General features: G+C 34.1%; 2 protein-coding genes across 4 annotated transcripts; one reads left to right on the forward strand and one right to left on the reverse strand.

Moving 5' to 3' along the window:
- Window positions 1-1483: 1483 nt before the first annotated feature.
- Window positions 1484-5147, forward strand: LOC11443676 (protein STRICTOSIDINE SYNTHASE-LIKE 4). Its single transcript, XM_003595268.3, has 6 exons — window positions 1484-1856; window positions 1937-2149; window positions 2266-2333; window positions 3831-4067; window positions 4402-4534; window positions 4722-5147. Exons 1-6 carry the CDS (start codon window positions 1665-1667, stop codon window positions 4995-4997), a joined length of 1119 nt encoding a protein of 372 aa, XP_003595316.1. The 5' UTR covers window positions 1484-1664; the 3' UTR covers window positions 4998-5147.
- Window positions 5148-5166: 19 nt separating this feature from the next.
- Window positions 5167-14850, reverse strand: LOC11446659 (ATP-dependent DNA helicase Q-like 3). Of its 3 annotated transcripts, none has more exons than XM_013608110.3 (20): window positions 14732-14850; window positions 14475-14655; window positions 13783-13890; window positions 13642-13649; window positions 13452-13535; window positions 12950-13090; window positions 12834-12868; window positions 12297-12380; window positions 11728-11816; window positions 11096-11248; window positions 10338-10434; window positions 8618-8621; window positions 8357-8506; window positions 8189-8281; window positions 8027-8092; window positions 7762-7892; window positions 7172-7266; window positions 6946-7073; window positions 6562-6668; window positions 5167-5773 (listed from the first exon to the last, which is right to left on the reverse strand). In XM_013608110.3, exons 2-20 carry the CDS (start codon window positions 14641-14643, stop codon window positions 5332-5334), a joined length of 2184 nt encoding a protein of 727 aa, XP_013463564.1. In that variant the 5' UTR covers window positions 14644-14655; window positions 14732-14850; the 3' UTR covers window positions 5167-5331. The 3 variants fall into 3 exon arrangements, with proteins under 3 accessions (XP_013463564.1, XP_003595317.2, XP_024632613.1); XM_003595269.4 differs by having other exon boundaries at window positions 7169-7266; XM_024776845.2 differs by lacking the exons at window positions 14475-14655; window positions 14732-14850 and having other exon boundaries at window positions 7169-7266; window positions 13452-13539; window positions 13783-13896.
- Window positions 14851-15024: the final 174 nt, after the last annotated feature.

Raw genomic sequence — 15024 nt, forward strand, 5'->3', positions numbered from 1 at the left:
ACCAAAATCAATTATATCAAAATCAATTTTATCAAAATCAATTCTCTCCACCGCTGAACCAAACGCACGCTTATTGGTTTAAAACATTGTAGGTCTTCACTTTGAAAATTGAACCCACATAAAATAGTGGGACATACATTGATTTTATCCAATAAAAGAGTGAGTGATAGTGAGAGTGTTAAAAAGTGAGTGTTGCTAGCATTCCTCATTAGTAGTGATAAAAATGAGATTGATTATCAATCTGATTCGCTAGTGTGACACCTTTTATCCTAAAGATATCACCTTTGTAGGACCTAGGGGTGTTCAAATCCAAACCGATCCAAAATAAAACCGCAAACCGATCCAAAAAAACCGAAAACCGCAAAAAACCGAATATTTTTGGATGTGTTTGGATGTTGTTTTGGCAAAACCGCTATAATTGGTTCGGATCACCTTTTCAAAACCGAACCAAACCGAACCGAACCGCAAAAGTAGATTTTAATTCTTATTTATTATTTTATTAGTATTATATATTGCATTAATTTTTTTTGAAGAAACATATATTGCATTAATTTAATCTAGATTATTACTACATCATCTATTTCAAATATAATCAATCATTTTCATTGTGTAAAGTTAATTTTTTTAATACATTTCTTGTCAAAAAAAACTTTTTTAATACATTTGTGTTATATTTTGTATCAAACTTATTATTTTTCTATGCATGTGTCATATTACTTAAAATAAAAAAAAATTAAATGTTGTACTTTGGATGTCCAAAAACCGATCCAAAATAAACCGCATATATTTGGATCGGATCGGATCGGATTTTTTTTGAATAATCATCCAAACCGAACCGAACCGCGCATGATTTTTATTTTGGATCGGTTCACTTTTCCTCTCAAAACCGATCCAAACCGGACCGCGAACACCCCTAGTAGGACCGACACTTCTGATTGAAGGTGTGTCCCGGTGTGTGACACTGACACATGTGATTACATTGAATTATATTATTTTCTCAAAATTTTATCGGTGTCGCATGTTGGTGTATGTGTCTTGTGTCCGATGTCTCTGTCCGTACTTAATAGGATATCACAAAGATTTGTATCACAAGTAAATGTGATTTGGCTTAATTTATTATATTTGGAATAGACTATCAATCGGATGCACTATTAATTGGAGATGAAATTTTAGTATTTGGTAAAGTTCTAAGAAAATTGAGATGAATACCTCCTAATCCACAACAACATTCCTTACAATATCTTTGCATGCTCTCCTTTTGTAAATATGCTAATCTTTGCATCCAGTCGCGTGGACCACATTTAAAATAAGCTCATTGCTCATTAAAATTGACATTGGGAGAAAATTGAATTTGAGATCTTGAAAAAGGGCACACTCCAATATTACAAGTCAACAACACCAGACCGACACAAGTGGGTTATTCATCGTCTCACCTAACACTCTTTAGAGTAGTTAAGGAACGGACGATGGAGGAACAAAGTTCCTTTCTTGGCGTAATTATTTGAAGCAAAATGAAATCACGGTTGAGAGCTATTAGCCGAACCCTCGGATAACTTTTCAGTCCAGAAAAGGAAACAGATGTCAACACATACCTAAATCAAAACAGTTCCATAAAAATGTGATAATAAAATTCCACTATATGCAAAGCACACAGCTTGTAAAGCATGGCTTCCAATATAACCAATCCTCCTTCCACCCTTGGTAAATATTGTGTCACACTGACCTCAAGCTTGGTGCTAGCATCTTTAGTTGCTCTCACAGTTCAAGTCTTCTACTTCTCACCGATAGATCCAGTTATACTAGAAATTCCTTCTTCTGCATCTTCACCTTCTTCAACCAAAAACAACCAATTACAGGTGAATATTTTATCAATATTTGCCACATTTTCAAAATAATATGTATTTAATTATCTATTAATGTTTCCATAACATAACAGAATGTGATTAAACTCGGAGAAGGATTTCTGAAACAACCAGAAGATGTTTGTGTTGATAAAAATGGTGTTCTATATACAGCTACAAGAGATGGTTGGATTAAAAGAATGGTTAGGAATGAAAATTGGGAGAATTGGAAGCATATAGATAGCTCTTCTTTGCTTGGAATCACTACATCTAAAGATGGTGGTCTCATTGTGTGTGATGCTTCCGAGGTAAATATATATTCCTGTAATACTTGGCCAAGAAGTTTGTTAAGAAAATTATGAGCTAATTATAGGTCCAAGATAAAATTTTGCATGAGAAATAACACATAATTTATATTTTGCAGGGTTTACTCAAGGTTACAGAAGATGGTTTCAGTGTTATCCTTTCACAAGTGAATGGTTCTCAATTAATGTGAGTTTTAAACAAATAATTCATAAGAAGATTGATTTTCTATTTTGTTCTGGTCTTTTGTTTGTTGCACTGCATATGTAAAATTTGTAAGATTTTGAGTGTTACAAGAAAGGTCTCTAACTGCACATGACGCGGCCGCGCAATATTACAGTTGCATGTAGTTGTCTGCAACATGCGGTCACAACTGCCATGTGAAAGTAAATCACAGCAAAAATTCCATAACAACATTTCATCCTAGTAGGTGCAATGGCTGCATCAGTTTTCTACAGGCCGTAACATATTATGTAGTTCTGGTGCAAATTATTTTTATATCCTCTTTTTTCTTTAATATTTTAAAGTGATACAAAGTTGAAAATGAATTGTACATGATATCATAGAGAGAAAATAGGATATAGCATACGAGTGCAAGATGATAATAGCATAGTCAGATAAAATTAGGCACGTACAAGCTGTGAAAGAATCTTGCCTTTTTTTGGACCACTGAGTTGTAATGACTATGAACGATCAAAGATAAGATTACTCTCATTTTAGATTTAGATAGATGCGTACAAGACTACTACTCCCAATGTTTTGTTTCCTTTTCCATCTAGTGGACCATGTCAACCACACGTTTAAACTATACAATCTTTAAGACAAGTAATTACCTATTTTACCAATAGATAAAATATCAATTAGGTTGGTTTGGCCGAAAGGGTTATACTTTCATAATGTTAGCGAACTAAAGTAGACGTATCCTTGTTTAGTGTCTAACGCGCCTCAAATTGACTATTCTTCTTTAGTGAGATTTCTTTTTTAAAAGAGATCTTATTTAAGGAAACCGTCAAAAGTCAAAACAGTCTTGATTTCGTATATGTCCATAAGATCATGAATATTTTAAGGGGGCTTCTACGGTGGAGTCAGGAAACTGAATTTTTTGAAAAAGTTATTTTGTTTAGCTAATAGTATAACTGTTAATGTCATGTCAACTAGTGTCGTGCTGGTGGACCACTATAAGACTGAACTTTACTTTATTATAAATCAATCATCATACAAAATATTAATGGAAATTTCAATCTTAGTGCACAAATGAGAATCTATGTGTTGAAGGCGAAAAGCAGTATGGAGGAGGATGTGATAATTTTTTAGAATTTTCGTATTCTGTTTGTTTTCCGAGGAAATTGAAAAACATTAGTTTATAAAGATTTAATTTTTAGGATTTCTAAGAAAAGGAGGGTTTTGTTAATTGAAGGATTGAAACCTTGTGAAAATCGATTTAACTTCATCAAAAAAGTCATTCTCATGACTTCACTATAAAATTTTCCATATTTTAAACATGTCTAAAACGTTACTCACTTTGGTCCTTCTCCTAGTGTATGTTCATTAAGGAAGCCTACTATGGTCACAAATACACTGCCAATTGGTCCATATATATACTATTCACTATTAATTTTCTTGAAAATATGCACTAGCTATTAAATTCATAAGTCACATCTGAGATTTTTCTTATGATCGGACCAGGTTTGCCGATGATGTAATAGAAGCATCAGATGGAAATATATACTTCAGTGTTGGTAGTAACAAATTTGGTTTACACGATTGGTATTTGGATTTGCTAGAGGCAAGACCTCATGGACAACTTTTAAAGTATAATCCCACGTTAAATGAGACAGTTATTGTCATTGATAATTTGACATTTGCAAATGGTGTTGCACTGTCCAAGGATGAAGATTATGTTGTGGTGTGCGAAACTTGGAAGTAAGTAAATTTCTTGATTAGATTTTGCTCTTCTCTCTGTAGGGGTTTCAAAATGCACAAAATTTTCATTAAAACTTACTATTTTTGACTATTAAACAATGTCTTTAATGACATTCTTTAGCATATTAAAGCAAAATATGCATACATTATTTAAATATTACCTTATATACTTAAGTTGTCTTGAAATATAGAGTTTATAAAGATTGGCAGAGTGGAGGGTAACTTGATAGTGGTAACACAATCTAAGATGGGTTATACCTAAAATTTGGTCATTGGAGATACTTGCCCAGTCTTGAAACATGACATATTGATTATTTTATTTTTTCTTAACCAGATTTAGGTGTGTGAGGCATTGGCTAAAAGGAATTAACAATGGCAAAACAGATATCTTTATTGAAAACCTCCCTGGTGGACCTGACAATATCAATCTTGCTCCTGATGGCTCATTTTGGATCGCTTTGGTGCAAGTAATACTACTATGAACTTATTTTTATTGGGGACTATCTTCCTTTTTAACTTTTATTTTTATTTAATATTTAGATTTTGGTTGGTTATACTAACTTTTTTTTTTTTGAAGAAAGTTGGTTATACTACCTATAGTGTCTCCAATGAATGACGTTGATTTATTTTTCGTAAATATTATTGATGCTGCAGTTAACTTCTAAAAGGCTGGGGTTTGTGCACACCTCTATAGTATGCAAACACTTGTTAGCTTCATTTCCAAGGCTAATTAATCTGATCAATAGTGCAACAAAATCAGCTATGGTGCTAAATGTTGGAACTGAAGGCAATATTATCAGAAAGTTTGGTGATAATGAAGGTAAGGTGATAAGTTTTGTAACTTCAGCTGTGGAGTTTGAGGACCATCTTTACCTAGGAAGTCTTAATTCTGACTTTGTTGGAAAATTGCCACTGCCAAGTGCAGAGTGATGTTCAGATCTTACTGAATAAAGAGTGTGTATCATCCTATGTGTTTTGATATGCCGGGTTTAGACAAAGCACATCTAGTAAAATACTATCCATATTATGTAAATTTGCGTCTTTCATTGATCTGAGTAAAAACTATCCATATTATTTAAATTTGTGTCTTTCATTGATCTGAAGAATGATAAAGGCAAATTTAGTAATCAGAAACATAAGACAGACAATCAGTAAGATGCACTATCACTTGTGTGAAAGATGAAACTAGAGTATTTCTCAAATGACCCAAAGTTGGCACTTCATAGTGTAACTACTCAAGACCATAGTACGTACAAGAATCATTCTACTGTATCCTCGTCTTCTTTTCTACTCTTGATGAGTGTTTCTTTGTGTCACTTGATCGATCTCTTTTCTCTTTCTTACTATTTACAAATTCAGCAAAGGATGGTATTGGCGGTAAGTTTGTATTAAAAGAACTTTCTATTGGTATATCACATGGGATTGTTTCTGTTATAGCATTTTCTGAGAGCTCATTGCCAGTTTCTTCATTTGCACAAGGATCTGAAGCAGGTAGTGGCGTGAGAGGATGCTCGGCTTCAAAGAAGACACTCGGTGATGAGGAAGCATCAATTTCACTAAGTCGGTTCATCAGATCGACAGAACTTGTAGTTTTCAACCACCTGATAGTACTTGCAACTTTGGAATAATAGAATGATTTGCCAGTCTTGCCATATTTCTTGTAGCATTCATCTTCGAGAAGAGATGCCGAGGTCTCCGTTTCAATCCTGAATAAATATTTTAAATTAGGAAAAGAAATACGGAAACAGCTCACACCCTAACTGCAATTGCTGCTTCAAATTGTTCAGGGGTGGGGAAACAAGATAATAAACAAGGTACTTGGAACTTGAGAGCATGTGCTTTAGTTGTGAAATTGTTTAGTCATGGTACTATGGTGAAATATTTAGGTTTTTTATTTGAATAGTTCACCTATGGACTAAAAAGAGTAACAAAACTCTTAATTAATTTGATCCACTGACGATTAGGGTGTTCCTATATTAATCCTGATGACTTTTATTACCAAACTAAAATCCTTCAAAAATTAAAGTGTCGTCATACTAGTCCTTTAAAAAAAAAAATCCATAAAGTTACCGCATATTCGTTTAAGGATCCAACAGCCAAATTTGCTATGGACACACATGGATATGTGTGAACAAACAAACACTTATTCTCTCAAAGATACACAGTTGTCAACAAATTCATCTATGTGGAGTGGAGGATTAAAGTCGTGATAAAAATGGACAAATGTCTGTGACAATTCTGTATCTTTGTGGGACTTATTTGCTGAAAAATTATTCAGAGACTAATTTATTGAAAAATCTTTAGCGGTCTAATGTGACAACAATTTAATCTTTAGAGGATTGCGATCTTTGAACAAGATGCTGCATGTCTAATACATTGCCCACTTCTTATAGCAAGTAGATGATAAGAAACTTCAATTGGGTGGTTTTCCTGTTGTGGCAGAGTGAGGTGTCATATGAAAGAACTCAAACTAGTAAGAAAGATGTTTACATACTTAAAGTCGTCAATCCGTTGCTGAGCCTCTTTTAAAGCATTTTGTAATCTCTGCCTGCTTGCCTCTCGCAATGCATCAGAAATAGCATTCTTGTCAACTTTGTTTCTCTGTTAATCATATTTGATACGTGAGTATGAGATAGAAAGATAGGGGAGGTGTAACAATTTCTGCTGTGTTCATCTTAACAGTACTCAGCTAAGAATATATAATTAAGAGACTTGAAAATAAACTATTATACATTTCCAATTCCAGATTGCTAATCACAAAAAGTTCTGTTATGGAGCCAGTCAAAAGCTCTCTAACCATGGGAAATAGAACTAGGCATAGAGCAAATTAGAGAATATACTTTTTTCAACAGTGGGTATAATGCTTAAAAAAACAAACCTGTTTATTAGTGCTCTCGCTTTGATAGTACTTCTCTTCTGCCCTCTGTAACAAATCAAGCTTTTCATTTACTCCCAGTCTGGATTGAACCTTTGACCGGGCTAGATTGCTGACAGCCTCATTACCGTCTGACAAAAAAAAATTCATTCACATAAATGAATAATCTACTAACCACTACATCACCTAAACAGTAAAACAAATGCAACTGAAATAAATTTGGTACCACCATCTATGTCGGAAATATCTTCCTCTGACCCACTTGCTTCCTCATCTCGATTCCAGAATTCAGATAACTGTCCTCCATCAATTGCATCAGTGGAACTGAAAAAAAGGACAGTGGTGGATATACAAGAGATCTAGGCATTATTTAATTGTGGATTAATTAGTGTAGCATAAGGAAATCACCACCAAGCCAACTACAAGTTCAGCACACTATCTTGTTGGCAGAAACTACCTTTTTAATTTTTTTTAATTTCCTCCTCTATCTTTTTCTCTCGCAGTTCTCTTTCTTTAGGACTAGACATGAGAGGCCAGAAGGCAAAATCACAGGGTAGGTGCTACAAAATCCGATGCTAATGGCATGGTCAGTCGGTCATACACATCCAAAGACAACACGGAAGTAATATATAAATCCTATCATAGCCATATTATACTATTTGATATGTCAGATATACTAACAAACCCAATCATCATCTTCCAGTGGTACCAGTCATTACTATAATTTATTACAAAACACAACTGAAGATCATGTATTCCGAATATGTTTTTCGGTTTATCAACTTTAAGTTAAATTCTTAATGCATGAAGGTCTTTTACCTGGTAATGAAAACTCGAGAACCACCTCTCTGACGTAGAGAACAAGCAGCTGTGAGATCCTCCAAATTTCTGGCAACTAAGTTTGGGTGTCTACAGGAGTCACATGTTTTTCCACATAATGATGTTGTTACCTGTTTGGAACAAAGTAAAGTATCTACTTGAGTCAATATGAATCACACCACATAATACCGGGTTGGGATCCTCTCCATTTCCTAAATGGAGAGGATCCCAACTCCATAATACCTAGTTCTGTATATTTCTTTACCTGCTCCCCAAAACTCTCAAGAATTATTTTCCTACGACATCCAGATCCTTCACAATATTCAACCATCTACATGTTTTACATAAAGATTACATTACTTAAATGCATAATGGCATTGTGCGTAGATACCATGTCAAAAGAAGCATGCAAGGATTTAGATGTTACCTGATTGAAAGCAGTCAGGGACATTCTGGTTGATTCTTCTTGTGAACTTGATGATTGTGACTTCTTGTTACCTGAGTTGCGTAATATAAATTCCTGAAATAGATTATAGTAAGAGAAAACAAGTCTGATAACAAAACAAGATCAAAGCATCAAGTTAAATAAGTCCACCATTCTTCTGCGATCATCTACTCCATAGTACAACAGACTTGTAGAGGGCAATTGATCACGACCAGCTCTGCCGGACTCTTGATAGAATGCTTCCATTGACTTTGGAATATTGAAGTGGCACACAATTCTCACATCCTTTCTATCGATGCCCTGTAATTTGATCTTAATTTATTAATCGCTAATCACATGAATATAAAAAGATTATAGCATTAAAACTTCATATAGAAGTTTCAATCAAATTTATAGTAAACAGCCACTCACCATCCTGAATGAACACCAAAGGTTCGGTAACTGAATGCAACAGAAACGCTCCATGCAGAGTATAGAAAGAAAAGAAATAAATACATTACAATCTCAAATAATTCATCAATCATTGGCATCAGAATAAAATCAGAAGATGTGCATATACTTATAACTTTTATACATTTGTGCTGATTCGCTACTCTCGCTTTTATTAATCTCGCTTGGGTCTATAATGTATCGATAGATCAGATTCACTGTAATACTCATACTCCATTAAATAATGATAGAGGTGCCATACTCTCTTATATGTTGCCATAAAGTGAATTATAAATAGCCTGAAATAGTGTTCACAATAGTGCTCCTATGCTTTCAGCAGGGGTAGTTGTCCATGCTATCCCTGTAGCATTGCGATTTCTTAATGGTGTGCCAGTGGTGCAAGCTATCTGCACCATCTGGTGAGGAATGCCACATTTCCTTCTACATACACTTGTATAAAAACGCAATGACAAAAAAGCATAAAACACAATCATGCACAATTTAATGCAGTACATCCAAACATGCTAACAACCACAGATGATAAAAGTCAAAATAAAATTACAAGATCATGTCTCAAGATTGTGATCTTGATCGTAGAATCAGTCTACAGTCAAAGTAAAATTACAAGGTAAATGTCCATGAGAACCAATGTTTTTAGCATCACGATCTAAATCATGGGAGCATACAATCCTACAATTTTTCATGTTGTAGTCATGATCACATCTCAGTGGAATCAGTGTATGATCACCAGTCTTGATTGTTAAATCACAGGATATGTGATCTCAGATGATCCCAAAAGGGCCAGAATTAAGTCTCCTTTTGCAACCCAGTTTGAAAGCACTTCAATTTTCCCCTAATTCCCAACCTAACTTCCCTTACCCCTCAGCCTCACTAGCTCTTTATGCCTCCTCCCTCTCTTTTCTCTTTCTAGAACTGTGACCACCTATGATTAAGATCAGTGATCCTACACTGATTTCGCCGAGATGAAATCTTACCTATGATCCAGCATGGAAAGCAAAAGAAAAATTGTAGGGAATCATGAGCTTACAACAATGTGAAAAATTCATGTCCTCATATGAGCACTGTGCATAAAATTAAAGTTTAAATATGCGTAAAAATTAATAAAAAAATACATTTATGAGATTAAGTATTCAGACAATTTACATCACCGAAGAATTCGGGGAGGGGTAGAATTGGCTATATGAAAAACTTTCTTCAAAAGAAACCACTTCGATTATTCAATTAAATCAGTCAACCACTTTCGTGAAAAGTGTTCCTCTTGAACAGCAAGAAAATACAGTAAAAAAGCTGGACATTAGTGGACAACAAACTCAATGGCATTCAAGAGTACATGCAAGGGTGGTGGTCCAAATGTCTTCTTGCAAGTGACTACTGCAGGCTACACTCACAGAATTCTACCTCGATGAGACAATCTAGGTAACTTCAACTGTTAACAGTGATGTTCATCGAGTGTTCACTTATGAGGGCAGATTACAATATTTGACATTTCCATTGATTCAGTCGAAGAGAAAATCTAAGTCAAGTACGTTAACGATGTTGGTCACATTCTCCCTTAGTTTTGATTATTTTGAAATGAAACTACTAGTACTAAGATTACGTCACTGCACCAGGGAAAATTTTGTATAATAGTATTAGAAAGTTAACCATGTCACTTAACACAAATCATAACGAAAAAACATACCCAAAAGCAACAGTGGCAACAACAACTTTTGTTTTTGAAGATATCCAATCATGTAGCACAGAAGTTCGCATTTTATTATTCAGTCCTGCATGATAAGCTGAAAAAACCGGAAAATTATGAATATTAAATCAAGGGAGGGGTCAAATTGTAGGATTGAAGGGGAAGCTTCTCACACATGGTTTCTTTTTTTTTTTTTAAGTTTTTCTTAATATTACATGTATTATTACGTGTATTAGTTGCTCACAATATTTGATAATATTGTTCTTAATGCCCCTCAATTTCTTGTCACATATTTTTTATATATTCATTGTACACAGTACATTTTTTGTGGTTAGAAAAGTATGACTTATCATCTTGTTCCCTACTTTAAAAAATTTAGTCTTTACTTCTTTATCAAGATTCAAGCTTTTGTTGCGTATAAATTTATTTTATTTCATTTTGTTCTTTTCTCTTGTATCTTACGTGCCTCTCTTCTTCTCATTCTTATTTTGCCTCAATTTCTAACATATTATCCTTCATGAATAGTTGAATGATTTGTACCTACTTAGAGAATTCCCTAGTGATAAAATGAGGAAATCATCAATGTTTTCAAACTATGATCACCTGTACAGAACTATTATAGTGTAAATTTATAGCATATTATGTTTATAGTATTAGTGTATTATAATGCAACAGATTTACATATATGCATATGTTCAAGGTCCCTTTAGTTGCAATAAATCATTTTGCAAAGGCATTAAAATACATTAAAATATTACCAGCACAAGAAATGCCTCTTTGGGATAGATGAGCTGACAAGTCATCACACATGGAACGTTCAAGGCAGTAAATTATCGCACAAACATCGCCCATAGATTTGAGTCTATCAGATAAATCAGAATAAGAATCGTCCAATAGATCTTTGTACCTAACTGTATAATGAAAACATCAAGTCAGATTTGATTGAATTTATTAATAAAAGCATGCCTGCGTCTCATGCAAAATTAACATATAAAGCAATTCACCAATTAAACTTATTGAGTAACTGGAATGCTCAAAATAGCCCTAAATTTACTGCATTGGAATCGGACGGATTGCTTCAAATATGTTTCATTTGCATCTTATCTATTTTCATGCAAATGTTGTTTTTTTTTTTCAATACAGAAATTAGCTTGTAAGTTTTTTGCTTTCTTCTATCCTCTCGTTGATAGCATTGTTGTCACCAAATTTAAGTTACATTTACGTAATGACTGGATTGATTCATTATTCATGTGCCAGCCACATTACATTTGATAGAGAACAGTGATGGTTTCCCATTACTAACATGGAAATGATGACCTACAGGCAGGGAGAAACTGGAATCTAAATTGATTTATAGATGTGAATCAAACACCAAGCAGGATTGACTGACCTTCATAATATATATTAGGACGATTAAAAGAAGTCTTCAGTATTAATGCATTTTGCATGTGCAATGATTCCACTACATCCTTCTGAACCCTGAAGAAAATAAATAACCAAGAAATTAAAGTGACGATGTGATTCTCGTTTTTCACACCTCAGGCCAAGAGAAAAAATAAAGAAAATGAAAGAGAATGCCTGCTTCAAAAATCCTACTCAGAATGTGCAATGATCAATGTGATACACAGAGCATACTCTTTGAATTTGAATATTATAAAGCCATATTATCATAAAACAATATGACAGACCCGTAATATAAAAGCAATCCTATCAGGATAGAATATACACACACAACAGACACAACTACATACATACCACCAATAGGTGAATAGAAATTTCAGAAATCTACAACAATTGGAAGATTATTATTCAGAAGAATAGATAGAAATGCATAAACATAGGATTTCATATGAAATTTGTTCAATCACAAATGTTTTTTTTTTTGACATGGTTCATGCACAAAAATAAATAGCAAAAAAAACATAATTATATAAAAGAAAGTAAATTAAGAAAACTCACTTAGGAACAGCGGTAGCGGTTAGAGCTAATATTGGTACATCTGGTAGGTGGCTTCTCAGAGTTGAAAGCTTACGGTAGGTAGGTCTGTTCCCAAACACAAAAAGAAAAGGGAATAGAACATCATCAGAATAAACTCCAACCAAAACTGTATCATCATAGGAAAGCTTGAGCTTTAAGATTAGTTACTTCAAGAGCAGCACCTAACATGGACAAGTGCAAAACTCTGGCATGTGTGATTGAACTTGTTTACATTTTTAAATTTAATAATGAAAGATTGAGATGAGAACAACATTATATCAAAATCACCTAAAAATAACAAAAAGCAAACTGATTGGTATCAGTGTTCTGTTTTAAATCTGGATGACCTGTCAACTCCATAATGGCCCAAAAAAATCTAATGACTAATCAATCCCCAATAGATTACCGCACATCATATTCCTCACTCTTGCACATCGTTATTAATATCATATTCATCGCATCCTAAGAAATTACATCAAGAAAAATTCAAATGGATAGTAGCATAATGAATAAAAATACCTGAAATCATGACCCCAGGAAGAGATGCAATGTGCCTGAAAATTATGAATAAGTTAAATTATCAAAGATGGTCATAAAATTCCAAAACAAATTTGAAATAGTCTTTCCGGCTAGACCTCATCAATGGCAATGAGACTTAGCAACCCCCTGGAATGAATCTTTGTCAGCTTTGACATAAACCCTGGGGTTGCTATCAACTCTGGAGTAACATATAGCAGCCTTGTAGACGGTTTTCCAGAACCAAGGTCCTCGTGAATCTTAAACATAAAACAGAAAACTCAGTTTCCTAAATTAATAACACAACAACTAAAAAATTGGCTACACATTCATATAAGCGAAGGGGTAAATTCTAGAATGGAAGGTCAGTAGCCCAATAATGAGTGAGGTTCAGGGATAAGATATCCAAGAATTCTAGCAGTTTCATTGTGAGCCCATAAATTTACTAGAGACATTATTCTTGTATATTCACAAAAATCCAAACTTCAATATAAAACCCAAGATCTGAGCAAAGAGTAGTAGACTAAGATTATGTATTTATTATACTAAGTTTCCATTACACAATTGTATACGTAGATACATCATTTACAGTACAATATCAGCAGTATTCTAATAATCCACCTTATCTTTTGCTTTTGCTGTTTTAGTTGAGGAGAGAAACTCTGCAGCAATTCCTTTCTCCTTTAGTGCCATCACTTGGTTTTCCTAACTTGTAGGGAAAAAGAACCATATGAACCAAAACAAACTATTAACTCATAAATTCAGCATGTCTGAAAAACCAGTAAACTGATTAAATGAAAAAGATGCTTACCATTAAGGCTGACAGCACTCAGCAGAATAAAAGTCAGAAATCACAACCAGTATCCTCGTATGCAAACCCGAGTGAATTATCAGACAACATTTAGCTCAGTATAAAATACAAACTCCCAAAAAATTGATGAAAATTATTCACCTATTAAAGGACAAACTACAAGCACGATTCCTTCTTTTGCCAATGCAGGGATCTGATAACACATTGACTTGCCTCCTCCTGTTGGCATAAGACAAAAACAATCTCTTCCTGTAACCACAGAAAAAGAGCAAAGTTAACCCAAAATTAACGAAAATTCCAACTTTAATCACCATCATTCAAGCAATTACGTTATGTTTGAATTGACTTATTTGAGCTTATCTACAGACATAAACACTCGTGAGTTTGAGAGAGCTTATGAAAATAGCTTATGACATATTCGTAAGTTATTTTCAGCTTATTTACAGAATCCCTCCGAAATAGCTTATGAAAACAACTATACTACTTTATCTTTTGTTTGTGCTATAAGCTATGAAGCACATACATGACATCGACACCCGTAGTAATTTAACAAAATGACATGACTGAAAGTAATCACATCACATGTGTCCGTGTTAGACACAGACACTACACACACCTTCGATTAGAAGTGTGGATGCTACTTTATCCAAACAGAACCATAGTAATTAACCCACTTCTATTTTCCTAATGCAAAGAAAAAACACATTTATGATTTAACTACATTTTCTAATACCTCATTTACTACTAATTACTACTAAATATGAAGAAAAATACCAAATTTCAATTTTGATAGAAAATTCAATTGAACATATAAAGAAAAATGCGAATTGGACCTGAAAGCACAGCTTGAATAGCTTCCAATTGCAAACCCCTAAAATCAGGATACCCAAAATGCCATCTAAGAACCTTCACAAGCGATTCCTTGCTACACAATTCCAATTTCTTCTTGTTCCCGCTGGTTTCGATCAACGGTAACGGCGATTTCTTCACATTCTTCTGCATTTCGATTCTTACCTGTGAAATCGAACGTTGATTAACGAATTCGTAAATTGAAGAATTGAGAATCGAAAGAGGAATTGAAAGTGCGAACCTTTCGATGATCGATTGTTTCGCGTTTGGAGCAATGGATACTGAGAGCAAAGCGTTCGCGGGTTTTTTGCTTGGAAGTTAAGAGTTATGAAAGAATGTGAGCTAACTTGCTAACTACACCCCGAAAATTGCTACCTACACCCCCCCCTTTCGGACGAACCACTAAAACTCAAACACACAAGTGTGTGAGGGGTTCAAACTCGAGTGAAGTTGTTCAACATAATAATATGGCAATGTCGGTTTTAGTTTAACACACTCATTCTTTAATAGTGTTTTATTTACAAAAAAAGTCAA

Source organism: Medicago truncatula, chromosome 2 (genome assembly GCF_003473485.1).
Source record: "Medicago truncatula cultivar Jemalong A17 chromosome 2, MtrunA17r5.0-ANR, whole genome shotgun sequence".
Lineage (NCBI taxonomy): Eukaryota > Viridiplantae > Streptophyta > Magnoliopsida > Fabales > Fabaceae > Medicago > Medicago truncatula.